General features: G+C 54.1%; 1 protein-coding gene across 1 annotated transcript; it reads right to left on the bottom strand.

The window, feature by feature from the left end:
- Window positions 1-870: 870 nt before the first annotated feature.
- On the bottom strand, window positions 871-18,384 carry Ccdc155 (coiled-coil domain containing 155). Its single transcript, XM_013353620.2, has 19 exons — window positions 18,345-18,384; window positions 15,138-15,242; window positions 14,640-14,826; window positions 14,210-14,274; window positions 12,838-12,904; window positions 12,491-12,652; window positions 12,017-12,134; window positions 11,734-11,784; window positions 7,157-7,234; window positions 6,898-6,954; window positions 6,608-6,667; window positions 6,212-6,276; window positions 6,010-6,097; window positions 5,599-5,697; window positions 3,893-3,951; window positions 2,467-2,515; window positions 1,384-1,448; window positions 1,196-1,312; window positions 871-1,093 (listed from the first exon to the last, which is right to left on the bottom strand). Exons 1-19 carry the CDS (start codon window positions 18,382-18,384, stop codon window positions 952-954), a joined length of 1,674 nt encoding a protein of 557 aa, XP_013209074.1. The 3' UTR covers window positions 871-951.
- Between the last annotated feature and the right edge of the window lie 1,027 nt (window positions 18,385-19,411).

The raw sequence follows: 19,411 nt of genomic DNA, 5'->3' as shown, positions 1-19,411 counted from the left end.
CGCCAGCTCAGGGCTGTCCTCCCGCACTTGGATCGGTTCATACCTCCTGGCTCCATCCCCACCTCGCTCCACAGGTCTTGTTCCCAGTGCTTAGGCCTGCCCTTCTCAACCCTCTCCTGGGCACTGGGAACAGCTTGTGGGCTGGGGTTGTAGTGCCACCTCTGCATCTTACTCGCAGAGCCCCTTGTGGCTGCCAGCTTCCCTTTCCTGGATCACCCACCCCTGGGTCTCCTTCCCGCTACCGGGATGTCCGGCTAGCCGACTTCCCAGCCTGTATCCCATCTGCGCCGCTTCTCAAAACTGAACGCGTGGGGTTGGGAGTGGTGTTCTCGGGCTGCACCCCACTTGGCTCTCTTTGTAAATCATGGGAAAGCCGAGGATGCCGCCAGTGTTATTGGCGCAGAATCCTGTGGCGCGCTTAAGGTTCACAGCAGTCTGGCAACTCGAGGGCTCAGAGGCCTGCAAGCAGGGGGTCTTGCGTGACCCATTGTTTTGTGGAGTTGCGAATGAGGAGCTGTGAGAGAAGCCTCTGGTTTGCCTGCTTCAGACAAGCCCTGACTGAGCAGGCAGTGCACTTGCAGTGCAGGGCCAGCCCTGGTCCATGGCCTCGCTTGCAGCATCTACCACACAGACACAACTCAGGGACAGCGAGCTCTCCCCAGCCCAGCACCATGCTGCAGTAGCAGCTTCCGAAGCAGGAGAGGAGGATGGAAAAAGCCTAGGGACCTTGGGTCCCACTGTGACTCAACTGAGGCCAGGTGCCCTCCTCCCTGAACTTGTTTGGTGAGGCAATCATCCCGTGCTGAAGTCATTACTGCATGATTTGCTATTGTCAAGAAAACAGGAAAAAGCCAGGAGAGGCCATGGTCACATAAAAACAACTTAGGGATGTTGGCCCCGTGTCCTGACTCTGAATCAGGGACAGAAGGAGGCACAGTGGGGTACGGTGTCTCACACTGGTGGGGGCTGCAGGTAGTAGAGCTGCAGGTGTGGCCAAGTGGGTGTCGGGGACTGGCTCAGCAGCAGGATGGAGAGTAGCAGCAGCAGCAGCAGGCCCAAGACGGGCGTGGGGACCAGTGGATGTTGGCTGATTCTGGAGGGGAGGCAGGAGAGGCTGAAGGTGGCCCCAGGGAGACTGGCCTTATTATTAACATGTGGCTCCCCACCCGCTTCTGGAGACACCTGAAGGGCACACCTGAGCCCTGGGGAATGCTGGGGGCACAGGCAGTGCTGGGCCCAGGGCCTCTTGACTGGCACCAGCTCTGTCACCACAGGCGTGAGGGCTTGCTGCACCTCTGGCACATCTTGACAGCTGGAAGGCAGACGGGTTGCTAGGTCTGGTCTGTCCTAGGTCCCTTTCCAGTTCCCATGTGTCCCCTTTACCTCTCAGGAGAGCTTCCTGCGTCATGCTCATAGCCAGGGGTTCCCAGAGGGCTGGTGGGGCCAACCTGGGTGGAGAAAGGACACAGCACACCCACTCACTCATTCTGCAGGGGTTTGGGGCAGCACCCTGGATTCTGACTACACACACGAGGCCACATGTCCCTGGTCAGGGATGATGACAGCCCTCCCCTTCCAGGGGCTGATGGAATGGGGGAAAGAAGGCAGGGCTAGGACAGTGTCCACGCAGTGGTCAATGAGGGTGTGAACTTCTAGACTGCTCTCCCCCTCCCAACAGATCCTCTACGTCCCTAGCCTCCGGGGCAGGGGTTTCCAGGTGCCTGTCCCTGTGCTGGACACATATGCCATGGCCAATTACTGAAGGCTCCGCCAGCCTGCTGCCACTCCTCCTGTCTCTCTGGAACCTTTCTGCCAGTCAGGGCTTCACATGCCCACATCTGCTCCTAATACAGTGGACATGACAATGACAAACCAACTAGCATGTCACTCCCAACGTGTTGCTCCTGCTCCCATGTTGCCTGGCCCTGAGCTGAGGGCAGAGAAAAAGAGCTGGACTTCCCCACTGACGGGGCCTGAGTGTGACCAGGCAGGTCAGGACTCCAGAGCCTGCCCTCCATCCCTCACAAGCCCTGGATTCATCTCTCATTGCGTTCCTTTACCTTCCCTTGAGCAGAGCTGTCCTGAGACCTTCATTTTGTCTAGCCGCGGAGAAAGGTGGAGCTGTCCAGGCCCAGGCAGTCTTACCAATCACTGAGGCCACTAGTTCTTTGGTGAGTGGGACTGTGTGGGAGTTCGCGGTGCAGTGGGGGTGTAGCGTTAGCTGTGAGGCTCCAGGCTCAGACTATACATATGTGGCTGGGGTCTCTGGGGAACATCCTGGCTGGCACTGCCTCCAGCCTCCCCCTTTCCATTCCCACCCCTGCCTCTCATTAGCTGCACCGAGGGCCTTGTTACTGCCTGACCAAATGATTTGCTGTCTGTTCCTGAGGACTTCAAGCTAGGGAGAAGGGGCTGCAATTAGTTGCTCAGCTCTTAGGGATAGTAAGGGTGCTAGGGATTGCCTACCAGGACCCAGCTTTCTTCTTCTTCCTCTTCTTCCTGTCTTCTGGACAACCTATAGCAAACAGAGTCATTGGACACATCTCCTCCCCAGTTCTCTTACCCACCGGAAGCTGCAGATACAATGGACCTCAGTCTGATGGGGGCTCCTGTGTATACTTTTCAGAGATTGAAAACAATCAAATCTGGGAGTTTGTGACCCCCCAAAGGCTCAGAAGCCCTTGACCTAGGCTTTCCTACTTGTCCCTTTCCAGCTGATCCCCAGGCAGAAACAAAGTCTGTGCTTTACCCCCAACACCAGAGACCCCAGGGTATGTGAACTCTGGGCCCCCTGTTGGGGGTGCTAGGCCATTTCTTAGCCGTGGTCTTTCAGCTCTTGTCAGAGACTGGAAAAGTACCTCCCCTCTCTCAGCTCTGAAGCTCACTATTTGGGATCCTCAAGTCCAAACCACTTCTCTAGGTGTGCGAGCCCCTGCTTCCCCAAGCCTCTGCTTTAGGGACACAGCTTTGGAGGCCCTGCTATCAAGCTCCAGAGGCCAATGGCTCCACAGGGACCAGGTGCCCCTGACAGCAGCCTATGCCTGAGGATCAGGGGTCTCGCCCTGCAGCTGCCGTCAAGCCAGGAGCCTCAGAGACACAGCTGCTCCCACCCAGGCCCACTGTGCACTGCTGTGTGAGCCCCTGAAATGCTCATGTGGGCTGTTGAGTCCCCATCCCTTGAGGTCAGGCCCAAGCCTCATCCTATCTTGGGCCGCAGTGTTTGTCACCCCAGTCCTGGGCTGGGTGCTACCCTGGAAATGTGCTGATAGCAGCCTATCTTCCTACCCTCATGACGCAGGAGGAGGTCACACTGCTCAGAGCACCCAGGCAACCCAATCTCAGCTCTACCCAGGCAAGTCCAATTAGAGGTTGTATAGGGGCCTCATTAGCCATGACAGCAGGAGTCTGGAGGAGGGGGCCCCCCAGGAAGCCGGGGGCGCTGTGACCAGACATCCAGTGTTTTCCATTCTTACTCAAAGCCCGAGTAAGGCCTCAAAACACATCCCATCAGTCACACAGCTGGACTCCGGGATCTATGGAGGCTCATAGAGGCCCCTCAAGGAATGGGGGCCCAAGATTGGTTCTGGAGCCTGCAGGGTCTTCCATGGCTGGGAGTCCTCAAGGTGTCTATCAGCCTTGTCCCTGCATCCCTGGCTCCCTGTAGGGTAACAACTGCAAACCTATACCATCCAGGCTGGTCTTTGGGGTGACCCCCACAGCCCCTGAAAGCCTCTCTGGGGTCTAGGTGTCCACCTCCTTTTGGAATTGCCAGGGTCAGGATGTGCTCACAGAATGAGGAGTGGAGGGGTGTGTTTATTCTGGCAGGGTGCCATCGGTCCTGATCCTCTCACAGCCAGAACCCAGAGGGAGGACCCATCAGCCTACTCCTTACCTTGAGGATGGTATTCTGCTTCCTTCTAGAGCATGCAGTGGCTCTCTCTGGAAGTTTCTCTGCAAAACATTAAGATTTGGTCTCCTTATCTTCGCACCAGTAGCCCAGCCAGACCCCCTCTACTTGAGGTCCAGACCGAGGTGGATGGCCCCAGGAATACAAGTTTTTAAGCTTCCCATAGGGGTCCCTCTCAGCACCAAGGAAAAGCCACATGTGCCATGGACACTGTAACTCTACCTAGCTCCTTCTGAGGACCAGACATTAATGTTTCCAGGATGCCTCCGCCCACCAGCCTGTTCTCCTCGCTTGCTACCCTCTGTGGGACTCAGGCTACTCCCTGCTCCTCTGAAGGGCCCAGATCTAGAGACGTCTCTTTTGTGCCTGAGACCTCAGTCACAAACTCCACTAACCTGACACTTTTGTTACTGTTGTTCTGTTTTGTTGAGACAGGGTCTTGTGTTGCCCCAGCTGGTATGAGCTCATCATGTACAGAGGATGGCCTTGAACTCCTCCTGCTTCTACTTCTACTGTGTGGCCACCTTGCTCCACATTTTCATTTTTTTGAGATAGGATCTAACTCTATAGCTCAGGCCGACCTCAAATTCATGTTAAGCCTCCTGCTTATGCCTTCCCAGTTCCAGAATTGCAGAGTGAGTCACCACATCCATCCCAACAGTGACCTCCAGCCTGTGCACCTGGCCACCTCTGGTCCCCAGATGTCCTCTAAGATGTCACTTCCCCCACTCCTTTCTCAGCACTGCCCTCCTGCCCTGTTCCTACCCTGCCTGAGATAGGCACAATCCCCTTTGCCTACTTCCTCACCCAAGTCACACTGGCTGGTTAAACGTCCCCACGCTTCTCCAGTCCTAAGACAAGGTCACTTCCCCCCCTGTCTCCCACCTCTGTCCCAGGTGTCAGCTGTGTACAGAGCCAGCACAGGGGCACCTGGGGCTTCTGCTCAGTGGTAGAGCACTTGCCTTGCACAGTGCAGACTTGGGTTCTATCCTCAGGGAAAGAGGGAATCTAACCACAGTGAGCCTGCTAAGCTGCCACGTTTGCTTTTCTCCCTGTCCCAACCCCTTTTTTTAGACAGGGTCTCTGTGCAGCCCAGACTTATTTAAGTACTAAGCTTTTCTTTTTTTTTCTCTTTTTTTGGGGGGGGTGTTGAGACAGGGTTTCTGTGTGTAGCTCATCTGACCTGGAACTCGAACCCAGAGATCTGCCTTCCTCTGCCTCTCAAGTCCGGGATTAAAGGTGCATGCTACCACTGCCCAGCAGCTTTTTGCTTTTTTTTTTACCCCCCCGAGACAAGATTTCTCTGTAGCTTTGCTTTGGAGCCTGTCCTGGCACTTGCTCTTTAGACCAGGCTGGCCTCAGAATCAGAGGTCTGCCTACCTCTGTTTCCCAAGTGCTGGGATTAAAGGTGTGAGCCACCACTGCCCAGCCCCAGCAGCTTTTCTTAAAGACACTTCATGTCTTCCACAATATGAACAATTGTAAATAAGGGAATCATGACAGGATTTCTACAGGGCAGTTTAGTTTGCCTGTCCCTTGAGGGCAGGGGTGTGTCCTGTTGGCTGGGACTGCTTCCTTAGAGTTAAACTCAGGAGTAGACAACAAAGCTAGAGGGCTAGAAGAGTCAGTGGGATCCTGCAATCCCCTTGGGGGCCCTAGGACTTTTGTGGCTCAGAGACTCCTCTGCTCACCTCAGAGGGAAACTCAGCCTCCTCATGCGGCTCAGCCTCCTCCCACTGCCACACTCCATACAGAGGACTGGAGAGGCCAACACCTGATGCGTCCTGCTCCTAGACACAGAAGTTGTATCTAAACCTTGCAGGGCCAGAGCAAGGTGCAGAGGGAATTGGTGATGGGGCCATAGGTTGGTAGATGTTAGGGAACATGGCCACAGGGAGTTTCCACAGCTGAGGTGAAGGCACAGCAAGCTGGAGAAGGGCAGGTGCCTGGGAGGTGCTACGTGGCAGCAGTGTGAGCTAGAGTCACCAAGTGCCAAGTACCCGGCCCTTTGGGACTATGAGCCAGAAGTGAGGATCTGCACAGGGGCACATGGAGTTTGTGCCTTGGTGTCCTCTAAAACATTCCACGGAAGCAGAGCCTACCTGCCGGATAGCCTGAATCTCCAGGTCCAGTGATGGGGGTGCTGCCATGATCCAGCCTACTCTTCCCACCTCAGTCCGTTCCAGGAGCCTGGCCACACAGGGGGAGTCCTCTTTTGGACCAGTCTGCAACCTTTACCCTGCCCCTTTCATGCCTGACGTCCTCCCCTCCAGGCGACCTGTCCCCTTCTGACTATCCACTCACTCCTCTGGGCCTTCCTGGCTCAGACTCAACTGCTCCTCCAAGTTTGAGATTTCTTGCCTTAGTTCCTGCAAGGAAGCAGAGCATGGTCTCTGGTGGAGCCCCACATATCTTGGGCTCCTCTTGCCAGACACATATTGCCAAGGATGAAGAAGCAGTGGCAGAAACTCCCAAAGAGCACAGAAGCCAAGCCCAGAACATAAAGCACAGCCAGGAACATCACAAAAGCAGAACAGACTCAGAGAAAACTGACAATGAGCCACAGGGGCAGACTCTGCCCGGGGAGGGGTCAGGAGCTCCCAGAGGTGAGTGCTGTGGGCTGCAGAGTGAGGAAGGGAGGGGCAGAGAGATGTAGTGGTCTAGTGGGGCAGAGACCCCATAAAGATGGGCACTTGTTACCTGGGTGGTGGTTCTGTACTCCTCCAGAGTCTGGGCCAGACTCTCTGCATGGCGGGTACGCTGGGGAACAGAGGCAGGGTTCAGTCCCCTAAGACATGAAGCTGCTGAAGTGGGGGCTGGCTGAGTTGGGAAAGCCTGGGGCAGAGGCTTCCAGACCCTGCAGGCCACCCTGAGACCCAAGGAGGCCTGTCAGGGCCGCTTGCCCAGGGCTCAGGGCTGGGTGGGCTCCTGGCGCACAAGGCAGGGGCTAGGAAGGCATGGTAAGTGCAGTCTGCTGCCCCGGCCCTCACCTCGGAGAGGACTGCTTCACGCTGACAAATGAGCTGTTCGCACTCACGGAGCTGCCGCTGCCAAGGAAGAAGCCTATCAATTCTCCACCCAGCCTCCAAGAGCCCCCACATCTCCCCTCAGCCTCCAGTGACACCCATGGGGGTCAGCTGCTCTGCCTGGGCAGCCCTGAGGATGTGGAGTCTGGTGCAAGAGCCTCTTCTCAGCAGCTGCAGTGCTGACTTGGGTGCGGGGAGGTGAGCAGTCCCACACATGCTGTACCTTCAAAGCATCTTTCTCTGTGGCTAGCTCCTCACTCCGCCTCCTCACGCCATCTCGCTCTGCTAGCAGCTTCCCATTCTGGAGGAGGAAAGCCTGGCTTACCTACCGCTGTGTGCACCCCAGTTAGCCCTTTCTTCTCCCCCTGCCCTGCTGGGACCTCAGCAGGAATTTCCATTTTCTCACTGATCAGGGGACAAGAGGATGTCATGGGGTAGCTGCAAATAGTGACTTCCAAGCACTTTGCATGGGAGATTCCAGCTCTCTTCCCATTTTTGAAGATAAAGGCAGCTCAGGCCTAGAGGGATTGAGGAATTTATTCCAGACCACACAGCTCTTCTACTAATGACAACAGATACGCGCCTCCTATAAGTGTTCCTAACATACAAAACTAAAGGAAAGTATGGTGAGCCCAGAACACATACACGCACACATGCATACACACATACACACAGTATCAATATATAGCTTGGGCAGGCTTTGAACTTGTGATTCTCCTGTTCAGTGGGTATGGGCCACCACACCTAATCTTCATGCCTGGCTCCAATAATTATATTTTGGTTTCTTATTTTATCCATATCTTTTGCTTTCCTGTCCAGTTTCTCCTGGAGCAACCCCAGTGTTTACCTACTCTTACAATTATCTCCTTCAGCAAACTGTGATGTCCAGCCCACCTCTAATACCCAGCCTCTGGGGGAAGGGACATGTGAGAAGCAGAGAATGCAAAGCTCGCTGAGGAGGCCCAAACAGGGCTTGATGAGAGGTGGTGCCTGTGCTGAGCCTCCCAAAGGGAGGCAGTAAGGTCAGGAAAGGTCCCATGCAAGGTCCCAGTGGGACCTAAGAATACAATGGCTCAAAGCTGGGTGTGAGGAAATACACCTATCATCACAGCACCAGGGAAGCTGAAATCGGAGGACTGATTTGAGTACCTGGGCCACATAACAAGACCTTGTCTCAAAAATTAAAAACAAAATAAAATAAAAGAATTTGACATTTCAGCTGGGTGGTGGTGGTGTGCACACCTTTAATCCCAGCACTTGAGAGGCAGAGGCTCACGGATCTCTGTGAGGCCAACCTACAGAGTGAGCTCCAGGACAGCCAGGACTGATATATAGAAGAAACCTGCCTTGGAGGAAAAAAAAAAAAAGGAAAGAAGGAAGGAAGGAAGGAAGGAAGGAAGGAAGGAAGGAAGGAAGGAAGGAAGGAAGGATGGATACGAGCATTCAAAGTCCCAGGCCAGGCCCCTGAAGTCTGGCAAACCTCATCCTTCTCGAGATCCCAGGAGACAGAGGCCAGCTCTTCTGGTCTCCAGCTTGTCCCTGCCCCAAGTCCTTCACTGCAGCATCCCGGGCTACCTGGGTGAAGGGTAGAGGAAGGACAGCTGGGAGTGCTGTGTCAACACCTGTCCACCTGGTGGGGGTACCCAAAAACACCCTGCAGTCTCCTGCAGAAGCACTGGCTGTGGGTTTTTGGGATTCAGCCAGCAGTCAGACCATTGGAGGCTGAGTGTCCCGTTACCCTCCCAGGCCCTGCTGTAACCTGAGATCTCAATCTCTAGATCCCAGTGGGTAGCTGCAGCAGGCCAGCAAGGAGCTGAGAATAGCTTCAGCTACAGAGTTAGATGCCTAGGGACATTTCTCTGCAGGCACAGGGCCTGGGGCAGGAGTCAGGGGTGCTGGTAGCCTGTTCACTGGGCTGGCTTTGGCTGGTTGCATGACATACCCTGGGGGCAGTGACAAGGAAACCCAGCTGCTGAAGGAACAGCTACCCCAGCCCCTCCTGGCTGTCTCAGCTCCAGACTGAAGGCAAGACATCCTCCCAGGCCCCTTTGCAGCTGTGGTTTAGGGATCCTCCCTGCCAACAATATGGTGAAGATGGCTGTTGACATAATGCAGAGAGAGGCAGGAGTGTGTGTGTGCGTGCGTGTGTGTGTGTGTGTGTGTGGGGGGGAGCTGGTGCCTCCCACCTGCATTAAGCCATCTGTGACTATGAGGCCACAAGCAGGAAAAAATGCTGTCAAGAGACTGAGTATGCAGGAGCCCCCGGCTGGGGATGTGGCTCAGTGTTGCTTGCCTAACACGTGTGATTCTGGGTTCCATTCTCCGCATACTCTCACTTAAGAAAAAAAAAGCCAGGACTGGAGAGATGGCTTAGCAGTTAAGGGCACTGGCTCTTCTTCCAGAGGACCTAAGTTCAATTCCCAGCAACCACATGGTGGCTTACAACCATCTATAATGGTATCTGATGCTTCCTTCTGGCATGCAGGCATACATACAGAACACTCATACATAAAAATAAACAAACAGAATTTAAAAAAAAAGAAGAAGAAAAAGAAAAAAGCCGTCGAGCCACCAGATAACCCAGACATCAGAAACTACTTTGGGCAGAGCTGGCATGTAGCAGCCCCCTGGTGCTGCAGACACCAGAGGGCAGGACAACCATCACATCTGGGTGCCTGGAAACTGTGACAAGGACCCTGCAGGATTGTCTCCTTAATTCTTCCCTCCTTTTTTTTTTTTTCCGAGACAGGGTTTCTCTGTGGTTTTGGAGCCTGTCCTGGAACTAGCTTTTGTAGACCAGGCTGGTCTCGAACTCACAGAGATCCGCCTGCCTCTGCCTCCCAAGTGTTGGGATTAAAGGCGTGCGCCAGAACCGCCCAGCTAATTCTTCCCTCCTTTGGTGACAGGCTCCCTCTACATAACTCTGGTTGTCCTGAAACTCACTTGTTAGACCACACAAGCCTTGAGCTCACAGAGTTTGCTTGCCTCTGCCTCCCAAGTGTTGGGATAAGATTCCCTTCTTTCTTAAAAGAAAAAAAAATATTCTGGGGGCTGGAGAGATGGCACAGTGGTTAAGAGCACTGGCTGTTCTTCCAGAGGACCCATGTTCAATTCGCAGCACCCACATGGTAGCTCACAACCGTCTGTAGCCAGTTCCAGAGGATCCTACACCCTCTTCTGGTCTCTAAAGAGACTAGGCACTCACATGATGCACAGACAGAAAACACTCAGACATAAAATGGATTCTTTAAAAAAAATGTTCTCTAAGCTATTTTACACCGTCTGAGTGCAGGTTTCAAGGCAGCTGCCGTCCTGCCCAGGGACTCCCATGGCCCGGGAAGGGGGACGACAGTTTACAAAGGAGCCATTGGAGAGTAAACAAGTGGAACCTAGGGTACAGACACAGGACAGAGACTCAGGATAGGAGCTAGGGCCCAAAAGCAGAGAACTTCTAAATGGGGCTGAAAAGCCAGAGAATGGTTCAGAGGCCCTGAGCCGTGACTGGCAAGGAGGGGGAACCTTGGAACCATGGGACAGCTGATTCTGAGTGAGCTTCCCTCCCAGCTCACACAGAACTACTGCAGGCAAGCAGAGGCAGACCATGCAGGTGCAGCTGTGTGTCTCCACAGGAAAGCAGTCAGTTCCCCTGGGTGACCCAGGAGAGGAGATGGGCACAGCAGGTGGCACAAGGGCTAACCCCAGATTTGAAGGCAATTCTGGCCTTCCCACGGATGGCTAAGTAGATGGAACGAAGGCTGTCCATCTGCAAGGAGAGCAGAGGATGGGTGTCGAGTGAGGACCGAAGCTGCCTGGGATGTGAACCCACCATGGATCTGCAACTGATCTCCTGCCTTGCGGAGGAGGGATATCATTTAACCTTAGATGAATTTCAATGTGGACAAGAACTCAGAGTGAACAGGGACTTAAATTGGTTGTAGGGACTGGTTCTTTGGGAAAACACCGTCCCTTCACCATTAACACAACCCAACTGTGCAGGCTCCTTCTGGCTCCTGGAGAACACCCAGGCCTGGTGGCTGTTTGCCCAGAGCTCTATCTCCAACACCACCAAAATGAAAAACAAAAACAAAAGCTTAGAAGGGAAGGAAAGAGTCACAGGCCTGAGGTGGCCCATTGTGCTCCTGGGAGTGGCCTCAAAGCTTATGCTTAAAAAATGTTTAAATGAGCTGGGCAGTGGTGGCACAGGCCTTTAATCCCAGCACTTGGGAGGCAGAGGCAGGAGGATCTCTGTGAGTGCGAGGCCGGCCTGGTCGACAAGAGCTAGTTCCAGGACAGGCTCCAAAGCTACAGAGAAACCCTGTCTTGAAAAAACCAAAACAAATAAACAACCCGTTTAAACCGCCTCACAGTTTCACTTGCACCGCCAGGGATCAAACCCACAACATACTGATATAAATAATGATATCTGATTTTTTTTCAGATAGTCTTGTTATATAGCTCAGGCTGGCCTTGAAATCAAAATCCTCCTGCTTCAGACTCCCTAATACTGGGATGACAGGCATGGAATACTATGCCAATTTGCAGGATTTTACTGCACACACCCTACATCTCCTATCTTGAGTTAGGAACTTTCTGAACATCTTCTGGCTTAAACCTCACACTACCCCGTGAAGTGAAGCCACTGGCTTGCTCCTGATGGTGGGCACCATAATGCAGACAAGGGAAGAACTGGCCAGGGCCTCAACGTGAACCCAGGGACCAACACAGCCTGTGGGATGCTGGGCCTCCTTGGTTTGCAGGACAGGGCCAGGGACCCTTAAAGGAGGACAGGCCTCAGCTTACCTCCTCCTGTAGCGTCTCCACCTCAGCCACCAGGTGCTGCTGCTCCTTCTCCTGGCCCACACCAGAGAGGATAGAATCAGTTCCAGCCCTGCTCCATCCTCCCTGAGGATGGAGTGCAGTCAGGGCCTGCATCACTCAAGAGTTGGGTTGAGGAGGGCTCATGAGGGATGACAGGTAGGCCTGGGAGGGGGGAGTGTGGGTGAACAGGACCTGGAGTCAGGTAACCTTTGCCTCTTCACCTCTGTCCTTTTGCTGCAAGCAGAGGTGCTCTGCCTACACTCACTGTGTGCCGGGCCTGGGCCATCAGGCTGCGATTTTGCTCTTCCAGGCTCTTGGCCAGAGTCTTCAGGTCCTCTAGTTCTTCATCCAAAGCCTTGGCCACCTGCAGGGCCTGCTGGGTGCTGACGGTGGCACAGATGTGAGCGGAGGCAGGCAGAGAAGCAGAGCAGAACATCCCAAACTATGAGGGAGACTATGACCAGATGCAAGCTAAGCCCGGGCAGAGAGAAAAGGACAGGGGCATGCAGTGTGGGGTGGAGACACTGGAGGAAGGGAGCATGGGGTCACTCAGAAAAGAAAGAAAGGAGGTAGAGGACAGAGAATGACAGCAAAAACTGGAAGGAGACAGTCAGAATGAATCCAAAAGGCCAGAGGCAAGATGCAGATAGAGGGAAATGGAAGACAGGGGTTGGGCAGTGGAATGCTCACCTGTACCAGAGGCCCAAGCTCTTTGGCAGGAAGGAAGACATAGACTCACCTTCGCAGCTGCTTGCGCAGGGATGCAATCTCCTCCCCTAGGCGCGCTGAACCCTCCTCAGCAGTCTCAACGCTGTGCTGCAGCTTGGCGTTCTCACCAGCAAGGCGCCGGTTGCTGAGCTCCAGGTCCTCCAGGCTGCTCAGCAGCTCAGCTGTTGCAGGCCTGAGGGCAGCAAGGGCCTAGTCACCAGCAATGCTCCTGCTCCCACCCCCAGCTTCCCAGGTTCCTCTGAAGACAAATCAGAGACTCTCAGGCTTCTCTGAGCCAAAGGACACCAATCTCCCCACTCCCTGGCCCCAGCCAGGCTGGAGAAAATGGAGTGGGATGGAGGTGGGGAGGACAATCACCCCTCAGGCCTGGGGTCTTCTCCTCCAAAGCTCTCTAAGTTGGCTGGCTCCTCAGCTTCTGGGCATGCTAGAAAGGGAGAAACAAACAAAAGGAGGTTGGACTCTCTGGTGATTTTAAAAATTGGGGTTCCCAAGGATCCTGAGATTGTTTCAGGACTCCATGTGTAGCTTTGGGGTTCCCTGGGCTGAACTGCTCTTATTACACAGGCTACTTGCTCATGTTCGCTTGGAGCTAGTCAGGTCTTCAGAGCTAGTCACCGGGGGTACCTCTACTTCCCAAGCCCATTCTTCTGTTCCCAGCTTTCCCCAGAGATTTTTTTTTTTTTTTGGTTTTCTTTGTTTTGTTGTCATTGTTGTTTTCGAGACAGGGTTTCTCTGTATTTTTGGAGCCTGTCCTGGAACTCGCTCTGTAGACCAGGCTGGCCTCGAACTCACAGAGATCCACCTGTCTCTGTCTCCTGAGTGCTGGGATTAAAGGCGTGCGCCACCACCGCCCGGTGCTCTCCCCAGGTACTCATCAGCCCCAGTCTTTTGAGTTCAGCCCATTAGACTACAACACCACGCCCACCCTCACTCTCCCTTACCCACTCCCCTTACCTACTCCCCAGCCTCTGCCTAAGCCTTCTTTCTCTCTCTGTCTTTCCCTACTTGACCTGGCCTACCCCTCTGCTACTCACAGACCTCCCTGGCCCCAAGACTGAAGAAGCCTCAAGGTTCAAGAGAATACCAAGAACTGGGTATGGAGGCATTTTTAATTCTAGCATTCTGTGAGTTCAAGGCCAGACTGGTTCATACACACAATGAGTTCCAGCACAGCCAGGAATACACAGAGAAACCCTGTCTCAAAAAACCCAAACTGAAACCAAACCAAACAAACAGAAAAAGAATGCCAAGAAAGCTGCAGGCTGGATTCTGGAGGGCCACTTTTAGAGGTGCACCTCTGAGGTGTGGGGTCCTGGGTACCCAGCACCCTAGCATAGGGCTGGAATACAGCTGGACAGGTGCCTGTTCCCAAGGAAAGGCAGCAGGTGTAAGGGGGGGGTGTGTGGGCAGGGCCAAGAGGAGGAGCCTGACAGGGCAACAGTGCCCTGCACCACAGGAAGATTTCCACAGGGCAGGTGCCTCAGCTGGACAGCAAGGAAGCTGCAGTGTCCTCAGCCTCTGCACAAGGGCTGGAGCTGGCGGAGGAACGGAAAACCTGACCCCAATGTCCAGGATGAGGGGACTGTCCCACAAAGACACCACAGCTGCAGGCTGAGCAACAGCCCCAGTTGTCTCTTTAGCCCTTGCTGTGTGGAGCCAACAGATAAGAGGTCCCTGCTAACCCCCCTGCTGACCCCTGCCACCCGCCTCCCTCTATAAATAGTCTCACCAGATGGCAGGTGTGGAGAAGCTAGGGCTCCCCCGAAGGCCGTCTCCTCTTCCCGCTCTAATCCCCTGTATCAAAGGCAAGAGACTCAGATCCCCTGCGGCCACCATATCCATGACCTGTGTCTGCAGAGGTCTGGGTGGTGGAAGGGAGGGCAGTTGGTGAGAGTGGCTTTATGGGCGGAGGGTAAGGCCAGATGGCAGGGCCTGGGCTGTGAATGACAGCTCTTGCTACTGTCAGTCCTTTCTAGTTCTACATCCTGGACCCCTACACCATCATCCAAGGTCTCAGACCCCTTCACCCCTCCATATCTTCTCACAGGCCTTTTCTTAGCCTCAAGTCAACCACATGGGCTTCCTGGGTCTAACTGGTACTAGCTGCAGAGCAAACTTGCAAGACTTCCCAGGGGGGAGGCTGTGGTGTAGGGACTCACCCATGCAACTGGCAGGCAGCAATCCAGTCCTGCATGACCACCAGAAAGGTGTCCAACTCCACAGTCGCCCCATCACCCTTCCCATAAGGGTCTAAGCTTCGGGCCAGGGTTTGGAGACGCACGTCCTGGGGGCCTTGCCCTGTCACAGCCTCCAGGTAGGCCAGGAGGTGGGTTACAGCCACAGAGCCTGGGACAGAACATGGTGGGGAGGACTGAACTGGGCAATGGCCAGTGGGGCAGGCCATGGCTCGGGAACAGTGTCTGTCATCAGTGGGCTTGGTGACACTCCTGCCCCACAACATGTAGAGTCCCTCCCCAGAGTCAAGTTTCCCAGTCCATCTCAGAGTGGACAAAGAGCATGAGGCAGGACAGTACCTCCTGCTGTACCTGGCTAGAGGCTAACTCCCCAGCAGGCCTTAAGTCCTTCCTACTCCATCCCCTGGAGGACCCCTAAGGAGGGATTTAGCCCAGCCCTCCCTGTGGCTCCCCAGCCCCCACCTGTCTTGTGAGGGTCACAGGCTTCAAATGTGGAGTTAAGGATCTGTTCCTCCAGGCTGAGCAGTGGTCCTGAAGTCACCTCTTCAGGCTGCTCCCAGAGGTACACTGCAGAGAAGAGAGGGTCCAGCCCGTGTGAGCAGACACCAGGATCCTCTGCCTAATACCCAGGCTCTGCTGAGTTGGGGGATCATTTATCAGAGCTGTCTGTGGTTGGGACTGGTAAAGGACAGGAGGAGGCTCCCAAGCGGTTCCCATCTCTCAGGCCAGGGAGTGCCCCCTGCTGCCTGTCCAATGGGCTCAGGAGCCATTAGTGAGTTCTGAGATAACCCTCTCTCACCTCTGCCCTTCTCCAGCCTCCCAGACTGTGGGCAGAGGGGACCAGGTCTGAGGAAAACAAGGAGGAGGATTCTGGGAAGAGCCAGGAACAATCCAATAAGGCGCGGGCAGCCTAGATCGATCCCGCCTGCTGCAGCCCTTCTTCCAGTTCTCCAGGGAGCAGGTCTCTCATCTCTACATCCCTATCATGGCGTCATCAGAGCTGAAGGAGCTTAGGCCCAGCACCGAGAGGAAGAGGAGGGATGGGGCTGTCTCTGCGGGGGTAGCAGGGGACTGGTTAGGAGCTGAGCCTCCTGTCAGACTCCTGAGTCAGCAGCACTACAGCAAGTCTGTGACAAGACTTTTCTTTGGGAGGTCTGTTTCCATGCCAGTAAAATCCTGCCTCGAGAGGACTGAGAGGGCTGCTCTGTGCCCATGTGTGAAGATGTGTGTGAAGATGTGTGTGTGTGTGTGTGTGTGTGTGTGTGTGTGCGCTTCTGGGATCTATTGGTCTTCAGCTATACTCACACTGCATGAATACAGCAGGCACTCAATAGATGCTCCATGTCATGGAGTGTCTCCAAATTAGAGGAGGCTTTCATACCCTCACTGGCCTGGCTTGCTGGGATGATGCCTACTGCACATGGCTGCAGGCTAGCGGCTGAGCTGGGGATGAAGGGAGCAACCTGCTCCACACCCCAGCAGGCTCAGGACTCAACTCTGAGCCTCAGCAGTGGCCTTTAGGAAAGGGATAAAGTGTGGTAGGCCCTCTGCTTGGCACATAACCACAGGCACTTATGGAACATTAGAACCATGGCAGCTGCTCTTCCTAGAGATGAGTCTGAGGCAGGAGCATCAGAGCTGCCGCAGTCGCCTTCCTCACAGGAGAGCCCCTCTCACTCTCACACTTCCAGGGGTCAGGGCACCGGTTTGACCTGGACCCTTCCTGGCTCCCATGGGAGGGCATAAGGGGCCCAGGTTAGTTAGGGGAGGTGGACTTGGGCTGGGCCACTGCTCTTTATCCTCCATGTTACAAGGGAGGACTTTACTACGGCCAAGTAAGGCCACTGGTCCGTAGCCCCTTCCCGAGAGAGACACTGTTTCATCCCTCCTCCTCCTTCATCTCCCAGCTCTGCCTTGCCTTTCTTTTTTATTTTCTTTTATTTTCTTTCTTTCTTTCTTTCTTTCTTTCTTTCTTTCTTTCTTTTTTTTTTTTTTGTGAGAATGCTGGATCCCCTAGGATTGGAGTTACAGACAGTTGTGAGCTGCCATGTGGGTGCTGGGAAATGAACCCAAGTCCTCTGGAAGAACAGTCAGTGTTCTCAACCACTGAGCTACCTCTCCAGTCTCTTTTTCTTTTCTTTTTTAAGACAAGAGTTTCTCTGTGTACCCGTGGCTGTCCTGGAAGTCACTCTATAGATCAGGTTAGCCTCGAACTCACAGAGATCCACTTGCCTTGCTGGGATTAAAGGTGTATGCCACCACCATCCAGCTCAACCTTTCTTTCGGGATCTTTCTTCTACTTCCCCAACCTCTCTCATATGTCCAGCCTCTGTCCTCTGTCCCTCGATCCTGTTTTCTCCTGTCCTCCATCTTGTTCCAGTGTCTTCTCTCTCCTTTGCCATCCCTGTCTTTCAACCTTTGCGTTTCCTTTGTGAGTTCTTCCCTTTCCCAGCGCAGTCTCAGTAGACTTGTCTGTGGTCACAGTTCCTGGTGCCACACGCCCTCTGCTGTGCAGGCGAGGTTTAGGTGGCAGTCATTCCCCCTAAGCCAGGCTGCCTTTTAGTCCTAGCACGCTGGTACCTGTCTACCTGTAAAATCTTATTTACAGAGGTTACTCCTGAGGCCGAGGTGCAGCTCTCAGCCTTGAGCAAAGCTGCAGGCCCACTTGCGGGCACCAAGGAGCAAAGACAAGATACTCCTGCAATGAGGTTCTTAATCAGACTGGCTCTCCCTGTTAGCACATCCTCAGGAGGTGGAGAGAGAGCAATTAGAGCCGAGGTGAGGGAAGAGACCATGACAGCAGAGCAAGGAGAGATACTTGGGCACAGAGCTGCTGAGACAGGGCGGGAAAGAGAAGAGGAGTGAGAAGACAGAGGCTGACTGCACGGGAGCAGGCCAAGATGGAGCGGCCCCTGTGCTCTGTGAGTGAGAAGCAGCACACACCGGCTCTCAAAGATGTCTGAAAACACAGGAGTAACTCAGCATGTTTTTATGCTGCTTAATGCACAAAACAGTTTGTAATTGTAGAGTTAAATAAAGTCAGTTAACACTGTTCGCATCACCTTTCCATCATCTTGCCTTAGCCCCTCAGTTCCAGGTCTACAGGTAGGAGTCCCTTGCTAACTCTTCTCTCTTAAGAAGTTAAAAGTTACATTTGTAAGCTGAACACAGTGGCGCACACATGCAGTCTCAACACTTGAGAAGAAGAGGTAGGAGGGGTTAAAGTGCAAAGCCAGACCTGTCTCAGAAACAAAAACAGCTCAGTGCTGATTGCCTAACACACACAAAACCCTGGATTCCATCTCCTGCACTGTAAGACTGTCTATATGTGCGTGTGCACGCGGACACACACATGCGTGCAAACACACACTCGGGAATACCAGCAAGAGGGGCATAAGGTCTGTGGAGTCGTGCTCTAAGCAGGTGACCGACAGATGCCAGTGTTGGGGAAGGTGCAGCAGAAGAGAGAGGGTCAGGGCACTTGTTTTACCCGAAGGAAAGGTATCACTGGCCCACGACCCAAGCACAGGAGGAGTTGGTGAAAGAGGGGGACATTACGTGTGTGGAGCCTCCTGTCCTCAGTAGCCCTCCAGAGAAGAGGAAATGGGAACAGACGTGTGGCAAGCACACAGGTGACACGTACCCCACCTCTTCCAGGCAGATACCTACTTGGTTCAGTGGAACTAGCCGGGTCCTCTGGCAGGTCCATGGACCACTCCTGCACCTTTGTCACTGCTCCGCTGCAGGGAGGGCTGGGAGAGGGGCAGCCTGCCCAGACAGCTCCTACAAGGACAGGCAGAGTAATGGTTTCCTCTGACCAGCCGTGCTATAACCGCTCCATCTCTGCCCCAGGCCCCCAGGGTTCTCGGAACCTGTTTGCCATCCCCACACCAACTCCAACCTGTTTTATGGGTTTGAGGTATGGGATGGCAACCTGGGCAGTGAGAGCAGGTAGCAAGATCAAAGAGGGAGGCAAGAGGGTGGGGCTAACTGCTGCCCCAGGCCTTGTGGCCAGTCTGTTCCCCTACCAAGTCACCATCCCTGTCTTTGCGACTCTGCCTTGTGCTGGTCTCACTTCCCTCAGTCTTGACTGAGGCCCTTCTCTCCAGGCCATGGCCCAGCCTCCTCCTAGGCTGCAGAGCTCACCTGCCTGGACATTGTTTCCCACCACCTTGGGGCGAGAACCTGCTTGGGTCTAGCAACAGAGGCACAGTGTGGCCTGGGTCAGCTGCTTTCTCTCCCCAGATCATGCTGTATCTTCTAGCAGCTCTAACCTGCATTGCGTTCTGTAAAGTGGCCTGTGGCTCCGACTGTGGTCTCTGTCTGGGAGCTCCTTGCCTTCCTGTCTCGTTGCCTAGAAACATCTCATTCCTCCTGAGCTGAACACCAAACTCAAGAGGCTCCTATACAATCTAGAGACTGCCCATCTGATCCTGGATTTGAGCCACTTTCAGCCTTGCTCTCCTCTCTTCCACGGACTTTTCTCAGTAAGCCACGCTGTCATTCTTTCATTGGCAGGTGCTAGGCAAGTGCTATATGCTGAAGCACACACAGTCCCTCACTAGTCAGTTCTAGACAGGGACTTTACTGCTGAGCTGACTCCAGCCTGCTCACTGAAACAAGCCCACCTACAACGGCCAGCCTGGCCTTGAATCTGTGGTCTTTCTGCCATGCCAGGAATGTGCATCACAGCACTGCTGCTTCCTTGAATCTGTGGTCTTTCTGCCATGCCAGGA

This window comes from Microtus ochrogaster, unplaced genomic scaffold (genome assembly GCF_000317375.1).
Source record: "Microtus ochrogaster isolate Prairie Vole_2 unplaced genomic scaffold, MicOch1.0 UNK14, whole genome shotgun sequence".
Classification (NCBI taxonomy): domain Eukaryota; kingdom Metazoa; phylum Chordata; class Mammalia; order Rodentia; family Cricetidae; genus Microtus; species Microtus ochrogaster.
This window is presented reverse-complemented; position numbering and strand designations above follow the sequence as displayed.